The sequence below is a fragment of the Chenopodium album genome, chromosome 4 (assembly GCF_948465745.1).
Source record: "Chenopodium album chromosome 4, dcCheAlbu1.1, whole genome shotgun sequence".
NCBI classification, from domain to species: Eukaryota; Viridiplantae; Streptophyta; class Magnoliopsida; order Caryophyllales; family Amaranthaceae; genus Chenopodium; species Chenopodium album.
Window position 1 is genome coordinate 7,535,066 of NC_137837.1, and position 19,400 is coordinate 7,554,465.

The following is a 19,400-nucleotide window of genomic DNA, read 5'->3' on the forward strand; positions in this document are numbered from 1 at the left end:
ATTAACAAACAAAGATCCTTCCAATAAAAATAAAACATTTGAAAAGAAATACAAGTGATTCAATACACTTAAAATAAAGGGTAATGCTATATGTAGCCCTAAGGGCTATATATAAGCATTAAATACATTCTTGGAAATTATATAAAATTAGGAATTCATGACAAAAACACGCGTCAATCAGTGTAGTTAGTGTTTATATTTTGATGATTTTTTAATTTTTTACGATTTTCAAGTGTAAATTTAATGCTTATATATAGCCCTAAGGGCTATGTATAGCATTTTCCTAAAATAAATTATAAAATTTGACAACTTTAATTTAATTAATTTTTTTTTCTTCTTATAAATAGAGAGACAAAGGAAAGAGAGAGAAATGGGGGGAAGAGACGACAGACGAGGAGAGCACGTATAAGTTGACAATGACAATGTATAAAGACTAAAAACGCGATTTCTGATTTCAGATTATTTGCCCACCTCAATTTTTATTAATCTTTTTTCTTTGAATAAATCTTCAACCTTTTATATCTCTCTTAACATTTTCTCCATTAATATACCTTCTTCCTCTTTCTCTCTCCTCCATTTCCTCTCTTTCTCACTCTTTCGCCAAAAAGATTTCATCTTTTTTCTGGGTTTTCGTTGAATTTAATTGGGGTTTGGGTGATTTTTTAGATTAGGGTCAGAATTAATTTTAATTTTAGGGGAAAAATGATGATGACAATGGAAGGAACAATGGATGAAAATGTATTAGATGATATAATTAGGAGATTATTAGATGGTAAAGGAGGAAAACAGGTGCAATTATCTGAAGGTGAGATCCGCCAACTTTGTGTCAACGCTCGTAATATCTTTCTATCTCAGCCTAATCTTCTCCAACTTCGTGCCCCAATTAGGATCTGCGGTAACTTTTCTTTCCTGATTCATTAATTGCAGTTTTTAAAGTAGTAATTTTGAGAAATTGTTTGTTTATTTGGTATGTTGTTTAATATATCTGAAATGGGATTTTATCAATTTGATTGGATTAATTGGGGTTGTCACGGAAGGGTAATGATGTAGACGAGATTTGATATCGAGTCTAAGTACCAACCTAAACCTTGTAAGTGAATGGACTAAAATATTTGAATATCTTTGTGGAATCATTTTGGGGTTTTTTTTTTGATGAATTGGCTTATGGAAAATTGGATTTCTTGGGATTTTTCCCTTTCTTTTAATTGGTGCATGTATTTTGTTTTGTAGCAAGAGGAAACATTGAGATTCTTGTAACATTTTTTACAGAAAATGAACTACTTAGTATAATTTTAGTTATGAATTGGTAATATAGTTGTGTTTTGTTAATCTTATGTTCAATGGCACAGGAAAATGTGTATGATGAGAACATGACTCCAGTAAATAGTATGGTCATTGAAACCGGTTTAACAGTCGTTTATAGTGGAAAATTGCGACTTTTGTGCAATATTGAATGACTTCTAAGGGAGAAGATGACTTTAAACATCGGTATTGTGAGGGTGACTAATCGATAATTTATTCAAGCTTGCATGACTGTAATGGTTAATTGACATATGCTCGTTCAATCAAATGACACAACCATTGAAAACCCCGATATTCATAGCATATGCTTATTTTCTCATATTTGCCACTAGTATCACTAACATAAAGACTGCCTGGCAGGTGATATTCATGGACAATATCAGGATCTCCTAAGGCTTTTTGAATATGGGGGTTATCCCCCAGCTGCGAATTACCTCTTCCTTGGAGATTATGTAGATCGCGGCAAGCAAAGCTTAGAGACAATTTGTTTGCTTCTAGCATACAAAATAAGATATCCTGATAAGATTTACCTTTTACGAGGAAACCATGAAGATGCAAAAATTAATCGTATTTATGGATTTTATGATGAGTGCAAAAGAAGATTTAATGTTCGTCTATGGAAGATTTTCACAGACTGCTTCAATTGTTTGCCGGTTGCTGCACTTATTGACGAAAAGATTCTTTGCATGCACGGTGGCCTGTCTCCAGATCTACAGAATTTGAAACAAATAGACGAAATTCAGAGACCAACAGAGATACCAGATAATGGTCTCCTCTGTGACCTTCTCTGGGCTGATCCAGATGCTAGGAATGAAGGCTGGACAGACAGTGACAGAGGTGTTTCATGTACATTTGGGTCTGATGTGGTTGCTGAGTTTTTAGATAAGAATGATCTTGATCTGATATGCCGCGGTCATCAGGTAGAAGAAACTCTACTTTTAGAATGATTTATTCACATATTTTAAAGTCATCATACTATGTTAAGAGTTGCAGTTAATCTAGTTCTCATATTCCAGATATAGTTCTTTGTTTTTTCTTGGTGATAGAAGTATATCAGCGTAGGCTGTCATTAACTCGTAACTTTTGCTTCATCTCTTCTTTTTTTGTCAAGCATAAAGCAATTCATCACATGCAGTGAAAAGAATGAAAACTATTATTTGCATATTTGTTACATCGGGTAGCAATCCTTGACCAAGATTGTCCCTTTACTTATTAAACTGCAGGTTGTAGAAGATGGCTATGAATTCTTTGCCAAGCGAAGACTAGTGACTATATTCTCAGCTCCTAATTATGGCGGAGAGTTTGACAATGCTGGAGCCCTTTTAAGTGTTGATGAATCCCTAGTATGTTCTTTTGAGATACTGAAGCCACGCGACCAAGGAAGTAGTTCCAATGTTCAACTTAAGAAGGTAATTTTCAGAGCTTGTCATCTAGTCATTACGTATGGTTAGGAGTAATAATTTAAATTGACTTGTATGTTTTGTAAGGAAAGTCTGATGGAACATTATTCCCAAGAACTCAAGTATGTGTTTACCTTTCCATTACCCACTCGTTATCATTACGAGTGGTAATGATTCCTTACAAACACACATACTTAGAGGTGGAGAAATGTGTGAACGTTTTCGTGGGACTTTTCTTGCAAAACTACATATGCGTTCTCCATATTAAAATGGAGCTTGCCATTTTAAGCTATCCAAGAGGCTTGACCTGTTTTTATCTTATTTTGCTTGAACAGGTTCCTAAAGCCGGAGGAATCTAATGCAAAATGTGTAAATGTAAATGAAGATCGCACAGTTGAAACTTTCAAGTATCCTCCTGAGTTCAGATCTCTCGTAGTGATATGGTCCGTGAGAGAGTGAAAATCATCATCGTCTAAGTTTGAAAATTCACAAACTCATGGCATGCCTTGCGGTTACTGGAATGAGAAGTTCATCTGACAAAACCTGTAAATCAAACACCATCCATCATTCTTTTAGGCTATACCCTTCTCTGTTTTCTTGTACGTGTTGGTGCATTTTGTAGGCAGATAATGAAGTTTTTTAGGTTATCCTTTGTCTTTTAGACCGTTTTGTGTATCAAGTTACATCGCATGATTTGTTCTTGAAATCTGACTAATTAAGATTATAAACATAGTTTGTATCAATCGTGCTAGTGTGAAATATTGTATTTCTTCTAATGAAGAGCAATATCAAAACAAAGGGACCAAGAAATTGAAGGTTGCATATTTTGACGTTGGCCAACTTTGACGACAGAACCAGGTTTGAAATCTTATATTTCAACCAACTTTTCTAAGTTGGTGAGATTATTAGATCCAGAAAATACTACAAGTACATAAAATATAAAAGCAGACTACAAATTATTGAGTATGATTGAAAACGATAGTCTAGTCATAGACCTAATATTAAATGCATCTGAAGACACGGTCCGTTTGGTGCTTGTCAAGGGAGAATCCGGCATAAGCATTCTATAAAGAATCGCAGGGCAGTTCGAACAATGCAAAGTATAATAATGAGTATCTAAAAATGTTCCAAAATTTCTTCATATGATTAATTCTATGTTGAGAACCACACAAGCCAAAAGAGAGTGGAAGAAAACTGAGGATTAAAAGAATGACTGCAAATCAACAATACTATGTTACAAAGGGGGGGAAATGGGGCCAGAAATCTGGGAGAGTTAAATCTATCTTACAGCAGTCTTCCTACTACCCTGGGTGGTTGATGGTCTTTGGCCTGCTCTGGATTCCAAGTGCCTAATCCTAGCAGCACGAATAATTGCAGCATGCTTCTGCTGTTGGCTGTAGCTCTTCCTCTTACTCCATTGCACGCAAAATGTAAGGCTAAAAGTATATCGGGGAATTAGCAGATAAAACAGCAAAGCTAGCATAAATACCAATCATTTTTTATTACAAAGATAGCTGCCTTAAAACACCTTCAATATCAAATAATGGTTGCTATGTTACAGGAGCTTTGGCATTAACACTTCTATAAAAGTTTGTAGGACTTACGGCTTTGTTCATTTCAAGAAAGTTCAGAAAAGCTTGAGTATAAATTTTGTTCATTTCATATTAGTCCAGAAAAATTTAGACAAGGGTTATCAAGTAAAAGAACAAGGCCTTTAGTGTTGAAAAGAGTGAACAAAGTCAAATAAGTATAAATGATAAAACGAAATAAGTGTCTGCTTCTTTAATGTTTGGAAATAAGACTGCTTAACAGACGAGCAATCCATAAATTTCTTTTATTTCAACATCCTGATGCACAAGTTTCTTGCTGATAATAAAACATGCCAGTTTCTGACATCAGTATAAGAGTAACACAGCTTGCCAAGACTATAACATAATGTGTTATTTCAAGATTTTGAGCTGATAACATGCATCATTTCTTTTCTAGCCTAAACCCCAACTCATCCAATAATATATAAGGCCAGAACATTTCAAACAGATAGGTTTCTGTTTGTTTTCTTGTCAATTTTGTAATCGGAACATTAGTAGCAAAGGGAAAAATATTCTTTACAATCACCAGAAGCAAGAATGTGTCACATCTTTGTAAATAGGCAGGTGCCAGGATACAGGACATAGCAGGAATGACTTAAATAAGTATGTAACTGTACAACTGCTAGATTTATTTTTATCTCATCAGGAAACAAAGGTAGTAGTATTATCTGAAGACCATACCAACCAAACAACGCATGCTTAGTGAAGAAAGTCCTAAATCCTAATTGCTATAAGGAAATCCTCATTGTAAACACAGATAATGTGTTAAAAAACTTTTTAAAACAGCGTATCAGATGTTTTAACACACAAGACACACACGCAAAGATACACACACATCAACCTTTAGCATCAACAGTTTATGACTAATTTCAAGAATAGGTCCAATTCTGTCAAGAGAATGTAAATGGTCTTAGGATGTAATACACAAGAAAGCATCTAATCTCAAGATGGCCAAACCCCAAAAATGAAAATAAGAGATCAAATTACACATCAGAAAATAGAAAGATTAAATTAATAAAGTTAGGCAGGTAGGAGTTACTAATTGAAAAAGACTGACCTCATAAAAAAGAGTCCAGCAGTAAGCACCAACCCTCCCACTGCCCAGGAAACACGTTCAGCGAATGGCAGTTCTTTCATCCACTGCTGGAAATCTTCAAACAATCCATTGTGCCCATCTTTCTGAAAGTTGCTGGTTTGTGGCTTCTTCCACGACTCTGCAATGGAGTCTAGACTTGCTTTCCCACCATAGCAAGATGTTTCCTCAACAGTAAGGCCTGAATCACTCAATGGTGTGACAGCAAAACCTGCTGCACGGCAAAGTTCTGTACCATTAGAGATCCACTCAGAGGCTCTACCACATACAAAGTCTCCTACTCCACAGGGTGCAAGAACCTGGGACAAAATGACCGATCAGAAAACTCCAGAAAAACTCTAAAACATACTGTATGAATTAATATCATGCACAATGAATCTGTCACCATATACAATGTAATACACATAAACTAGTCACGTGTTTAACAAATTGAAAGAAATAGGTCTTAACCTATTACATATAAAAGGAAAAACCATTTTAGAGTTTTTCACGCTATGACTACTTATAACTATTGTTCCTCTCCAAAATCAATCATGGTAAAGGAACAAACCTGTGTTATAGCATCCATAGAGAGATATGCATCAGAACAAGCCTGGAACAGTTTTTCACAAAAAGAGGCACATATCAACGGAGGACCTGGCTTAACACCAACATCTGGATCACAAAGAGAGCACTCCAGCATCTCCCATAAGTGCAAGCACTCTTGGTTTGCTTCCCCTGTTGTTGCCAACTTCCGTATAGAGATAAAAGCAGAATGTGTGTGTGTCGCATCACAGCAGGTGTTTCTTCGAAACATTCTGCACAGTGTTAAATCTCTAAAGCTTCTAGGAGGTTTCCCTTCTGATGAGAATGGGCGGAAACGACCTCCAGGAGAAACACAGACCCCATTTGATTTTTCTACATTAGTAACTAAAAATCAGTTAGTACTAAGCCACAGGAAGGAGTAAGAAAATTCAATAAAAAGTGTTGCAACTAAAAGCACAATGCATTATGCCTGTTCTTATAATCTTGCCTGAATAACATAATTTATCACCCAAATTTCAAACAAGACGTTCTATTCACATAGCTATATAAGGCATGACTTAAGTTGTGGCTATTTTGAATGAACCAGGAACTTTTTTCCTTCTTAGGAAGAAGAAGACAAACAAAGCTTGTATCCCTTAACAGAGATCTTTTAAACTTGATGGTCATGGATTACTAAAAAATATTATAGCTTACTATTTGATACAACTTATCCTAAAGCACATTGATTCATCTTCTTAAAAAGTTAAGCACCACAGCAATCTACAGAAAATTTAATTTACACCTGCTCGAGATCCATCCAATATACAAATTAGCTTCAAACATGTCAAACTCCATCATGAATTCAACCCCAGCCCTACATAAGTTCTAAGTTACACCTGCTTGAGATCCATCCAAAATACAAATTAGCTTCAAACATGTAAAACTCCATCATGATTTCAATTCCAGCCATACATAAGTTCACAGTGCTAGCCTTATGAAGTCCCAAGCAAACTTCTAATATGATTTTTTATGCATCCATTAAACCAATATAGACAGTCTTTTTTTTAGTAGAATATATAGACAGTCTTTACTAACTTATTTTCCAGATCTGTTGTCTATACTGAAACAGTAAAACCTAAATGAACCGGAAGTTCTTAACTCCCATGGCTTGCTACTCACGAGTTTATCGAACCTTATGTTCTTTTGTGAAAAGGATGTGAGTTAAATTAAATTGGCAAATGCTCAGCACCTGCACAACTGCAATAAAAAAACTCTCGGCTTTTTTTCAACCTTTTCAGTGTCTGAGGCTTCTTTAATCTAGCTGATAACTAGTACAATCAACAATGCATATGAAGTTGGATACCTTTCACCATCAACCAGCACGAATACCACTTCCTAGTCTATATGTAATTCTATTTGTAGAGATGCCTGACAGGGTATCAGAATAACTCTAAATAACTTAACAGTATATGGTTCCTTGCCAAGGAAAGACAGTTCAAAGTGAGTCACAAGATTCCTACAATGTATGAAACTATAAACTTATCATAAATTTCCCAAAGTTAGGTACATACTCCCTCCATCTCTTTATGTTTGCCCTGGTTTCCCTTTTGGTTTGCTGCATAATACTTTAGGTATGTTGTTTCCACTTATTTCTCCATTGTACTCAAGTCCATATCAAATAATGTAGGAAAAGAACAAAACCACTACCCCACTTGCACAGCATTGCCCAACCCTTAAAAAAGTGAAATATTTTCTATGAGGCAGACATAGAAGGATGAAAAAAGTACATTGATCCAGGGCATAGCTACTCTGAGACTACAATTATATAGATATTGATCCAAGTTAACCAAGTAGAGAAAGTGAGGCTTCACCTCAATATTTATTAATCATAAATGAAGTACTACAGTAGCTTCTATATGCTCGAGGCTATCTGCAGCAGCTTATGTTTGAATCACGAGTTAGTGAATACTCCATTGATGTTCAGCAATAGTAGGCTAATCCAATCCCAAGCCCCCAATTAAGGTTCTATTCTTACCAATTAGACAATTTAGGAGTAGCTAACTAACTAGGTTCATAGGGGTTTTCAATACCATTGACATACTGCCAAACCATCAAATACATGAGTAAAGTAACCTCCTCAACACCCCCCCCCCCCAGCGCACACACATATCGAAAAGTGAGGAGAGCAAGGCGCATTATTATAGAAGGTGGGTTACAATATACTTTCTAATCATTAGTTCAGACTAGAGATCACCAATAAACTTGACAAGTGATAATTTCTCAGAGACCATAAGCTGCCAGATTTTATCTACTTGGAACTAGAAAAATACTAAGCTTTTTATTCCCTCCCAGACAACATTTTGGAATTGGATCCAACTCAGGATTTCTAGAATAAGAGAGATTATTGACATTGTGGTTCCTCAACATAATACCAATGCCTCTAAAAAAAAGCTCCTCAACAAGCTGATACGTACCCTTATTTTTGGCAGTCGGCATCATGATCACAACAACAATACATAATCCCAATGCCATAAACGAAACCTCCTCCTAGACCATATTTTCAGCCAATGTTTAATCGACCCTCTGAATTCAAATAACCTATTCCCACATCCAATAAACTGCATAATGGGAAACAAAACTACTTCTTAGATCCAATATGTAGGCTTATATTTGGCAACTGGCAATGTGGTTACAAGTTTACAAAAGCAATTGCATAATCCCAATGCCTTGAAAGAACGTGTTCCCTAGACCGTATCCAAACCTTATTTTTGCAACAATCAAGACTCTATGCCTACATCCAATAAGCTATTACAGGAAGAAAATACTACTTGAATCCAACAACAGCTGTAATTGTTTAGCCATATTGATAATGAGGATGGCAATGATCATAATATAACCCGAATTCAACGCGATTCGTAACCAAATGGATCCCTAACAAGTTGCAACATCTACATTTAGCAAAAATCAATCTAATGCTTTGAATTCGACAATAGAAAATAATCTAATCCCAAACCCCACAATTATTTCGGACATTTATGACATTCATCGGCTGTCAACAAATTATACAATAACAAATCCATAATTTCTTCTATAATTTATCATTAAAACATCAAGAACAATACATAGAGAAAGTATTCAATTTTATACAATAGAACAACAAAACCCAAGAACTACTAAAACATATGATCAATTTGTTTGAAAATGTAAGTATTTTACCTAAATTAAAAGTACCATGATGATTAATTAAGCTAATTTCAATAATATTGACCAAAATGAATAACACCCATCAAATTAATAACCCATTAAATGGAGAGAGAGATAGAAATTACCAGAGAGAGATTGAAGAAGAAGATTGGAGAGAAGAAGCAGTAATAAAACAAAGAAGTGATCTTGTTTCATCTTTTGTTCTTCGAGGGGAATAACCAATCGTCAATTTTAGGGAGACATGTTTAGGTGTTCAGTATTCCAGTAGACTTTTCTTGCCAATTTTAGGGGTTTTGATTGAAGGGCTTTTCTGAGTAGTGTATTGTAGAAGAACAGGAGAGGGAATTCTATGCCAAATCTTTGTTCGATTGGTCTATTGTCGAAGGTGTAACGTCTAAAGTTCTAAACACGGGTATGTGAAATTCTAACTTATGAAACCGAGTCTCGTTATTTCGTCTTATTTTTGTTGAACTGAAATTATTTTTGGTGAGGTGAAATTATTTTTATTGAATTGAAATTAAATTTGTTGAACTGGAATTATTTTTACTGATTTTCTAATATATTTTTACTAAACTGAAATTATTTTTTTATAGAAATGAACTTATTTTTACTGAACCGAAATTATTTTTAAAATTAATTTTACTTAATATTATTTTTTACGGTGAAGTAAACCGTTTTGTTCACCTTGTTTTTACATACATTTCAGATTAGATCAGAAAAAATAGATTATGCCATACTTGATTATTTATGTGTCATTTTTAAACATTAAATACTACATATCTTTGATTCAATAATGAAAAAATTTATAAAAGTTACTTATTCATAACATAAAAATTATTATGAATAAAGTCAAACTTAAGTCAAATCAAACTATCTAATCAAATGAGATAAAATATGTTTTTATAAAATCAGAAAAATTCAGATCAAATCAAATAAGCAAAAATAAGGTAAACTTTTTTTTTGATGCAAAAAAAAAAAGATAGACTAAACGGACCCTTATACTTATTTTTGTTTAAACTCGTCCCATTTTATTTGATTTTTTTTACAAAAAAAAAAGGGAATAGAGGAGTGAAGATTAACAAAAAAATTTACTCATACATGGTTAGCTACATGATGTGACAATTTCACATATAAGCTATTTATTAGAGTAAATAATAGGGGCTACGGCTTACGATCATTGACAAATGGAGTAACTTTAACTTGTGTGGATTACTTATATGAGAAAATGGAGTGAATTGAATCAAGTGGAAAGTAAGTAAATAAAATTTAGTAGTAGAAGGTTAGAAATTGCTTCAAGAGTGAGTTTAGAATCAATTTAACGAACGGAATATTAAGATTTTTTTTATTTTTATTTTATGTAGAGAGAGTCACAAAAGACAATGATGTTATGTAGACGTAATATGATCCCTAGTTTAATGTACTACCCCAAAGGCTTTAGCCAACTGTACAATAACAAGGATAATTGGGTAAATGAAAGTTATAGAACTTATAATGTGGTTTAGGAAACTAAGAAAACAAAGTTAACAAGAAGACATTAGGAAACTGAGACAAGGTTTTGACATTGGTCTTTGAATAAACCTCGAAGAGAAGAAGCAAGAGTGATGAGTATTGGCAGCTTAAGTGGGCATCATCAGAATTATGTCAATAAAAACATGAAATTAATCAAAATAATTCTGAAATATGGAGTAGTAATTAATTTGCTCATTGTTTTTCTTCACCGAATTTCTTCATAACAATGTACCTAACTTTTCAAGCAACCAAACGACAAGCTATATACATGGGTTAGTTTGGCTTTTGGAGAAGGGGTAACTGGTAGCATTTGTAGCTTATTTGCCAACAAATTATAAGCTAGTCCATAGCTTAGCAATCATAATAAATATACTTATATAGTTATATATACCTAGAATTAATTAAAAATGTCAAAATTGCAATGTAGAGCATGTATGTTAGCTATATGTAGCTAAATTTTGTGGAATATTGGTATTTGTCTTCAAAATATTACAACATATGTCGTTTTATCTTCCTTGGTCAAGAGAAGGCCGTTTTTAAGCGCAACTTGGATGGGCAATGATGGAGTCTAAATGATCGATAATAAGGACCTTGATAATAGCCGAATCACCTTAGAAGATCCATCAAAGTTATAAGCTTTAAAACAAGTTAAAAACCTAGAGGACTAGAAAACCAAGCATCAAAGAAGGTTTTGAAAAAGGGTCTCACATTGTTACATAAGAAAGACTAATTGAGTAGAGTTTAATTCAGTACGAAAGAGTAATTCATTATAAATTTTAAAAGCCTTTGATTAAATTTTTTTTAATGACCATATATTTTCCAATTAATACATCTTGTTTCATAACAAGCTCGAACCAATTATTTACATTAGAAGATCAAATTCTATTTGTAATTATATCACCATAATCATTCTCCAGGCTTATTATAACTACTTAACAAACTCGACGACAAGTCGACAATAACCTAATCTACAATACGAATGTGTTTGCATTTAGACAGGAAATGGTTGACGAATGATACCACTATCATATTCATATGTATGTCTACATCACAGCTTAGGATGATGTCCAAAAATGCAGTAATCCATAATTTTTAATTATAAACAATAATGTTAATTAGACTACCTTATGTTATGGCCTATGAGATGGATCTTGCAACAAAATTGTGACATTTGACCTAACTCACTATGAATTATGGACCATCTATCCTAAAGAAAAACACTCCTTAATTAGATTCCTTTTCTTACTAATCATATAAATTCGCAATCAATGTTAATTCATTCAGCAAATCACAAATGACTTGCAATGTCGTTTTAAATCTTCGTGTAAATAATGTTTCTGTCTATATTAGTTGTATTACCTCCGGTTCTTATTACTCTCAACAAAGGAATATTTTATGTCTCATTAATATTATCCCTTTGTTACGAGTAATAAGAATTATTTCCAAGTGAAATTACACTATGTCAATGTGAGTTGATTCGAGCAGGAGAGTATTGCACGAATTTGCGACAAGGCAAAGGCAAGACAAAGGCGTTACAAAAACGAAACTCTGCTGATCATTTTTTCATTAAGAAGAGCAAACATTACAAAAGGAAGAGCAGAAAGCAAAGCAGATCGAAAACGTCGTGGTTACTACATGAACACCACGACTCATACTACAAACTACTTAACGACATTGCATATTTTACAAGATGTAAACACTATATTTCACATGAAAGCTTAGAAGAAACTCTAAGAACAAAAAGTCCATACACCAAATATTTACATACCACAAGCAAGCTGTTAGTCACAGTCTACAAGTGATACTTATATGATACATGGACATAAGGCGGCTGGTATTAGTGAAGCCTCAACGACACCGTTAGCAAAGCAGGGTCGGGTGGGAGATTAGTCGAGCCTCGTTACTTTGAACTTAGATATCAGACATCTTAAGAAGAAGGAGCGCTTCCGCAGGTTCTGTCCTCGTTCGTTGCCTTCTCATTCGAGTCTGACGTAGATCTCCTCCGAAACCTGAACGCTCCTGATCTGTTTCCTAACCAAGCAATTAAGATTGCCAATATGTTAGCTAACTAGGTCATTATCAATCAAAGTATGAAGATATTAAAATTACTTGAAAAAGAATGCTACATTGATATATATAGTAGCTTAACTAGAAAAGTGTATCACATTGCTTGCCATAACTTTGGAGTAACTTCTAACTACCTTGACAGTTAAATCCTAACATTATTTCCTCCAATTAATTGTAAAGAGGTCACCTAATTCGTTATATTGACACTTAAATCTACAACGTCATACGTATCTATAACTCTAACATATAACACCAGACGCCTTTTTGATTATATGAATAATCAAACACATGTACGTTACATTTGACTAGACACCATAAACAAAAATCGAAGTCTTAACCTCATAACTGAAAGATCGGCGACATTCTGCATTAAGATATAATGATCATACGTCTACATCATAAAATTAGGATTAACCAACATTAAGCAATTGATTTAGTATAAATTTATTTTTAATAACGTTAATGACACTAATGCCGTATTGGAAAGGATCTTAGACTTTAAATGAAAGTAACACTTTACCTAACTTTCTTTGTACCATCATCTACCCCAAATAAAATCAGAAAATTACAACCTTATTATTCATCAATAATTTAATTAATTGTGTAATATAAATCCAAAAATTGGGCGGAAATTTCAATGGATAACAGTCATAATACAATAATCGGGCCTACTAACATAATAACAAAATAATAAAATTATGAAACAAAAAGAAAAATTACGTCAAGTCATAATCAGACCACCAAATATAAAAAATGACAAAAATACCCTTCCTAGACTTTTCCAGATCCCAACCTCACTCACACTAGTCACTCTTCCAACTTTACTGGAAAAAAAAAACATGCCAAGGGTACTTTAGTAAAAATAAACCAGTAAGAGAGTAAGAACAGTCACCGGAAAACGGCGATGACGGCGGCGTAGATCCGGCGGGACTCGCCGGAGCTGATCCTGCTCCTTGAGTATACCCAGGTGGCTTCACTATCATTATTTTCCTCGAAACTTTCACTTCTTCCGGATTATCCGATCTTCCAACACTACTCCCTCCCTCCATCTCTGTTTTAATCAACAAAAACATTATTATTAGTATTGTTACGAGTATTATATTGTTATGTTATGTTAATATTGCTACTATTGTTGTTGTTTTGGCGGAACTTGATTTGCAATAAAATATTACGATAATAGGTGAAATGACGGGTGTACCCTTGGAAGGGGTAGAGCGGTAATTGAAAGTATTGAATTTGCGAAGACGTCCAAGGCCGGAATCCGGTTGAGGTCCGGCGAGAGTGTCATCCCAAAGCTTCTCCAAAAGACCCATTAAATTAAAAAAAAAAACGGCGTTTTTTTTTAAGGACGAAAAGAAACGTTATTACCAGACTTGCTTACGAAACGTTGATCCGAAACGGTGGCTCTGTTATTGGGGGAGAGAAATGAGAAGTGGGAAGAGTGGTATTTATAGAAGGAGGGAGAAGATCGTGGCCGTTGATTTAGGAGATGGTGACGTAAGAGAGAGAAATGAACAGATAAGGTTTGGAGGAGAGAGAAACGTGGCGACTGAGTGAGGGATTGGTGGGGTAGTCACGTGAGTTGGGCCGGGTTTGTTGGAGTTGGAATGACTGATTTGCCCTTGGATTTGATTGGGTTGATTATTTTGGGGTTGGGTTTTGTGGATAACTACGGTGGTTGCCCCTGTCAGAAGTTTGAGATTTTTATGCAGTTGTTAAAAATATTTTACTGATGGTAAGATATTTATCAGTGAAGGGATGAAGACAGGAAGTAAGTAGTAGAATGATAGGAAATCTCTTTATTTGCTTTTCAACTACAAGTTCACAATACGTGAACTTCCATTTATATAGCCAAAATAATTGAATAAAATAATATACATTATTGTACCTTATACAAATTATTGTACTTAGTAAAGTCTTCATTGACTTTAATTACCACATGTGAAAAGTTCAATTCAATCATGTTTCTCAACACTCCCCCTTTGAACGTTCACATGGAATGGGGTACAAGTTGCCTCATTAAAAACCTAGTTAGGTAAAACCCTGTGGGATAAAAACCATAGCTAGGGAAAAAGAGTACAACTATATTGTATTATATGTTTTGGTGTACTGCCTCGTTAAAAACCTTGTCAGGAAAAACCCAGTGGGATAAAAACCTGATCGAAGGGAAAAAGAGTGCAGTACATATAATACTCCCCCTGATCTCAGCATAGTTCACGAAGATGTCGCATTCCGATTTTGTGAACTAACTGCTCAAATTTCTTCGAAGGAAGTGATTTGGTGAACAGGTCAGCAAGATTTTCACAAGACTGAATTTGCTGGATATTTATTTCCTCGTCCTTTTGCAGATCATGTGTGAAGAACAGTTTTGGGGCAATATGTTTCGTTTTATCTCCCTTAATATATCCTTCAGTTACTTGAGCGATACATGCTGTATTGTCTTCAAAGATGATGGTTGGGTCTTCTGTTATTGTGTTCATTCCACACTCCTTTTGGATATTACTGATCATCGACCTCAGCCACACACATTCCCGTCCTGCTTCATAGAGGGCTATCAACTCTGCATGATTTGATGATGTCGCGGTCAATGTCTGCTTTGTTGATTTCCATGATATTGCAGTGCCGCCATAAGTGAACACATATCCATTTTGTGACTTGGCATTTTGAGGATCTGATAAGTATCCAGCGTCTGCATACCCAATGAGAGCAGCATCTTGTTTTGGTTGGTAATATAAACCAAGATCTTGTGTCCCTCGTAGGTACCGGAGTAAGTGTCGAACTCCCTTCCAATGCCTATATGTTGGTGCATTGCTGTGCCTAGCTAACAAATTCACAGAGAAAGCTATGTCGGGTCTAGTATTGTTAGCTAAGTACATTAAGGCTCCAATTGCACTTAAGTATGGTACTTCTGGACCCAGAATCTCTTCATTTTCTTCTCGGGGTCTGAATGGATCATTTTTCATATTCAAAGAACGAACAACCATTGGGAAGTTGGTTGGAGTTGCTTTGTCCATGAAGAATCGTTTCAAAACTCTTTCTGTATAGTTTGATTGATGGACAAAAATACCATGACTCAAGTGCTCAATTTGCAGTCCAAGGCAAAATTTAGTTTTCCCAAGGTCTTTCATCTCAAATTCTTTCATCAAGTATTTTGCAGTTTTCTCGAGTTCATTTGGGGTTCCGATGATATTTAAATCATCAACATAAACTGCAATGATAGCGAATCCTGATTGTGATCGCTTTATGAAAACACAGGGACTAACTTGGTTGTTTTTGAATCCTTCTCTCATAAGATATTCACTCAGACGGTTGTACCACATCCTTCCAGATTGCTTCAATCCATAAAGTGACCTTTTTAATTTTATGGAAAGCAGTTGTCTAGGCTTGTGATTTTCTGGTAGTTTTAGTCCTTCGGGGACTTTCATGTAAATGTCCGTATCGAGTGATCCATACAAATACGCAGTCACTACATCCATTAATCGCATTTGTAGTCCTTTTGTAACTGTCAAACTTACCAGAAATCTTAATGTAGTTGCATCAACCACTGGAGAATATGTTTCTTCATAATCAATCCCTGGAATTTGAGAAAATCCTTGGGCTACAAGTCTTGCCTTGTATCTAACTATTTCATTTTTCTCATTACGTTTTCTCACAAATACCCATTTGTATCCAACGGGTTTTACACCTGCTGGTGTAAGGGTTATTTTTCCAAAAACTTCTCGTTTTTCAAGTGACTTTAACTCAGCCAGCATTGCCTCCTTCCACTTTGGCCAATCACTCCTACGTCGACATTCTTCTACAGTTCTAGGTTCAACATCATTTTCATCAGACACTATGTCGATTGCGATGGAATTTGCAAATATTTCATTAACGATAACATCCTTTCTATTCCACTGAGTCTTTGTAGAGACGTAATTCATTGAAATTTCATTGTTATCGATGTTTTGAACATCTTGTTCATTCCCCGTAGGGTTGTCTTCTTGTTCGTCCCCTTTTGGATTATCATCATTTTCTTTACTTTCATCCACATTTGGTCTTTCTTGACCTTCTGACGGGGGAACATCATTAGTCTCATTTCCTATTCCATCCAATCTTTTCAATTTTCTTGGCTTAGAATCTTTTGAACCAAGTGGTCTTCCACGCTTTCTGCGTGCCTGAGATTCATTTTCTATGGCCTTATTACCAGTTGGGATTTCAATACGTGCAGGGGCATTTTCTGCTGGTATATGTGATTTTGTCACCTTCTTTGTGTCTACAAATGCATCAGGCAATTGATTTGCAACACTTTGTAAATGAACAATTTTCTTGACTTCTTGTTCACACATATTTGTTCGTGGATCTAACATCAACAGTTGTGTTGCATTCCAAATAAGTTCAATTTCTTTCTTACGTGGGTCCACTTTCTCTCCCCCTAAGACTGGGAATACTGTTTCATTAAAGTGACAATCCGCAAATCTAGCCGTAAATAAGTCACCAGTCAGTGGTTCAAGATATTTAATTATAGAAGGGGATTCAAACCCGACATAAATTCCCAGTCTTCTTTGTGGACCCATTTTCGTTCGTTGGGGTGGAGCAATGGGAACATATACAGCACAACCAAAGATTTTTAGATGTGAGATACTTGTTCTCGACCACAAACAAGCTGTAGTGGTGAGAATTTATGATAAGCTGTAGGTCTCAATCTAATTAGCGCTGCTGCATGTATTATAGCATGTCCCCAAGCAGATGGTGGCAATCTTGACCTCATTAATAATGGTCTTGCAATCATTTGTAATCTCTTAATTAGTGATTCAGCCAGACCATTTTGTGTATGAACATGAGCTACTGGGTGTTTGACATCAATTCCAATTGACATACAATAATCATTAAATGTTTGGGATGTAAATTCCCCAGCATTGTCAAGTCTTATTCTCTTTATTGTATGATCTGGGAATTGTGCTCTTAATTTGATGATTTGGGCAAGTAATTTTGCAAAGGCAACATTTCTACTTGAAAGTAGACTAACATGTGACCATCGTGTAGAAGCATCAATTAAAACCATGAAATATCGAAATGGTCCACATGCTGGATTAATTGGCCCACATATATCTCCCTGAATTCTTTCCAAGAATTTTGGAGATTCAGTAGCAATTTTGCTCATGGATGGCCTTATTATTAATTTGCCAAGTGAACATGCAGAGCATGTTAATTCATCTGATCGGGGAATTTTGACATTTCTTATTGAATGTCCAACTGAATGTGCTATTATTCTTTGCATCATCCCAGTTGCTGGATGTCCCAAACGATCATGCCATAAGATAATCAAATGTTTGTCATCTAACTTCTGGTTAGATACCATATTGATTTCCACGGGTCGTATGTTTATACGATATAACCCCGAAGAGTATGCTGGCAATTTCTCATATATATGTTTCTTGCCATGTTTTTCTGCCGTGAGACATATATACTCTTTTTGATCTGTCATCATTGTTTCTAGATGATAGCCATTTTGGCGTACGTCTTTAAAGCTTATGAGATTTCTTCGAGATTTACTCGAATATAAAGCATTATTGATTATTAATTTTGTTCCATTTGGAAGCATTATACAAGCCTTTCCAGATCCTTCAATTAATTTAGCTGACCCGGAAATAGTGTTCACATTTGCTTGAAACAACTTTAGTTGTGAAAAATAATTTCTATCCTTTAAAATAGTGTGCGTTGTTCCACTGTCCAAAAGACATTGATATTCGGAACTAACTTCAGGTAGATCCATATCTTCATAAAATAAATTTGAGATTAGTTTAGAATAATATTATACAATCTTTTATTGATGATAGTGACTAAAAGTACATGACTAGAAATTTAAAATACAGAACATAAAGAAAATACATTAAAACATAGCATATGTTACATTAGTAGATGAGAAACCTAAGCATTGTTGTTTTCTCCAAGAATGAAATCATTTCCAATTTCAGCATTATCCATGAAATAATCGGATACATCAAGGCTGGGACAAGGAGCATTTTCCTCATGAACATAATTTGCTTCTGCATTTTTCTCTTTGCCCTTTACAGAAGCCTGGTAAAGATCTACCAAATGTTTGGCTGTACGACAAGTACGTCCCCAATGTCCTGTCATGCCACATCTGTAACATGTGTCTTTTCCTTTCGAAGGAGTTTGTTTGTGGCTTCCAGATGACTGCCCCTTCTGTTTTTCAAAATTTTTGAAATTACTGTTTCTTAGAAAATTGTTTCTACCACGACCACGGCCGCGTCCGCGATAATTTCCACGGCCTCTTCCACGGCCATTGTAATTTCCACGTCCACCTCTTCTTGTAGCATTTGACTCGGGTGGATAGGAATTTGTTGCATTTGCCTCATGATGAGTGGCCAAAGACCCAGTTGGTCTCAGGTTATGATTTTTCAACAAAAGTTCACTATTTTGTTCCGCAACAAGCAATACACTCATTAATTCATTGAACTTTTTAAAACCTCTTTCACGGTACTGTTCTTGCAACAGTATGTTGCTTGCATGAAAGGTAGTGAGTGTTTTTTCAATCATCTGTTCATCCGAAACTGGATGATCACAGTATCTCAATATAGACACTATCTCATGTATGGTTGAATTATAATCAATTACAGATTTGAAATCCTGGAACCGTAAATTTGTCCAATCAAATAATGCCTTAGGAAGGAGCACCCTTTTGTGGTGTCCAAATCTTTCATTAAGGCAATCCCATAATTCTTTGGGATC

The 19,400-nt window shown here is 35.1% G+C and overlaps 3 protein-coding genes across 7 annotated transcripts; 1 reads left to right on the plus strand and 2 right to left on the minus strand.

Moving 5' to 3' along the window:
* The first annotated feature begins 361 nt into the window (after nt 1-361).
* Nucleotides 362-3,440, plus strand: LOC145628788 (serine/threonine-protein phosphatase PP1 isozyme 9). The gene is made up of 4 exons (XM_081681192.1): nt 362-895; nt 1,663-2,222; nt 2,526-2,711; nt 3,038-3,440. Exons 1-4 carry the CDS (start codon nt 703-705, stop codon nt 3,059-3,061), a joined length of 963 nt encoding a protein of 320 aa, XP_081537318.1. The 5' UTR covers nt 362-702; the 3' UTR covers nt 3,062-3,440.
* Nucleotides 3,441-3,811: 371 nt separating this feature from the next.
* On the minus strand, nt 3,812-9,464 carry LOC145626549 (folate-binding protein 1-like). 4 transcript variants are annotated; one of them, XM_081678997.1, is made up of 4 exons: nt 9,218-9,464; nt 5,935-6,293; nt 5,349-5,683; nt 3,812-4,138 (listed from the first exon to the last, which is right to left on the minus strand). In XM_081678997.1, the coding sequence occupies exons 1-4, from the start codon at nt 9,285-9,287 to the stop codon at nt 3,982-3,984; spliced, it is 921 nt and encodes a 306-aa protein (XP_081535123.1). In that variant the 5' UTR covers nt 9,288-9,464; the 3' UTR covers nt 3,812-3,981. The 4 variants fall into 4 exon arrangements, with proteins under 4 accessions (XP_081535123.1, XP_081535124.1, XP_081535125.1 ...); XM_081678998.1 differs by having other exon boundaries at nt 5,935-6,281; nt 9,218-9,461; XM_081678999.1 differs by having other exon boundaries at nt 3,812-4,114; nt 9,218-9,459.
* A 2,669-nt stretch (nt 9,465-12,133) lies between these two features.
* On the minus strand, nt 12,134-14,095 carry LOC145628790 (dormancy-associated protein homolog 3-like). Of its 2 annotated transcripts, none has more exons than XM_081681193.1 (3): nt 13,867-14,095; nt 13,561-13,719; nt 12,134-12,625 (listed from the first exon to the last, which is right to left on the minus strand). In XM_081681193.1, the coding sequence occupies exons 1-3, from the start codon at nt 13,979-13,981 to the stop codon at nt 12,513-12,515; spliced, it is 387 nt and encodes a 128-aa protein (XP_081537319.1). In that variant the 5' UTR covers nt 13,982-14,095; the 3' UTR covers nt 12,134-12,512. The 2 variants fall into 2 exon arrangements, with proteins under 2 accessions (XP_081537319.1, XP_081537320.1); XM_081681194.1 differs by having other exon boundaries at nt 12,134-12,632; nt 13,867-14,094.
* Between the last annotated feature and the right edge of the window lie 5,305 nt (nt 14,096-19,400).

Excerpts from the sequence above, each read along its gene's own strand:
- LOC145628788 (XM_081681192.1), top strand. The coding sequence starts at position 703 with ATGATGATGACAATGGAAGGAACAATGGATGAAAATGTATTAGATGAT. Across the intron at positions 2,223-2,525 it reads TGATATGCCGCGGTCATCAG|GTTGTAGAAGATGGCTATGA; the intron begins GTAGAAGAAACT and ends ATTAAACTGCAG. Across the intron at positions 2,712-3,037 it reads CCAATGTTCAACTTAAGAAG|GTTCCTAAAGCCGGAGGAAT; the intron begins GTAATTTTCAGA and ends TTGCTTGAACAG.
- LOC145626549 (XM_081678997.1), bottom strand. The coding sequence starts at position 9,287 with ATGAAACAAGATCACTTCTTTGTTTTATTACTGCTTCTTCTCTCCAAT. Across the intron at positions 5,684-5,934 it reads CTATGGATGCTATAACACAG|GTTCTTGCACCCTGTGGAGT; the intron begins GTTTGTTCCTTT and ends ATTTTGTCCCAG. Across the intron at positions 4,139-5,348 it reads GCTGGACTCTTTTTTATGAG|CCTTACATTTTGCGTGCAAT; the intron begins GTCAGTCTTTTT and ends ATATACTTTTAG.
- LOC145628790 (XM_081681193.1), bottom strand. The coding sequence starts at position 13,981 with ATGGGTCTTTTGGAGAAGCTTTGGGATGACACTCTCGCCGGACCTCAA. Across the intron at positions 13,720-13,866 it reads CCGCTCTACCCCTTCCAAGG|AGATGGAGGGAGGGAGTAGT; the intron begins GTACACCCGTCA and ends TGATTAAAACAG. Across the intron at positions 12,626-13,560 it reads GCCGTCATCGCCGTTTTCCG|ATCAGGAGCGTTCAGGTTTC; the intron begins GTGACTGTTCTT and ends GTTAGGAAACAG.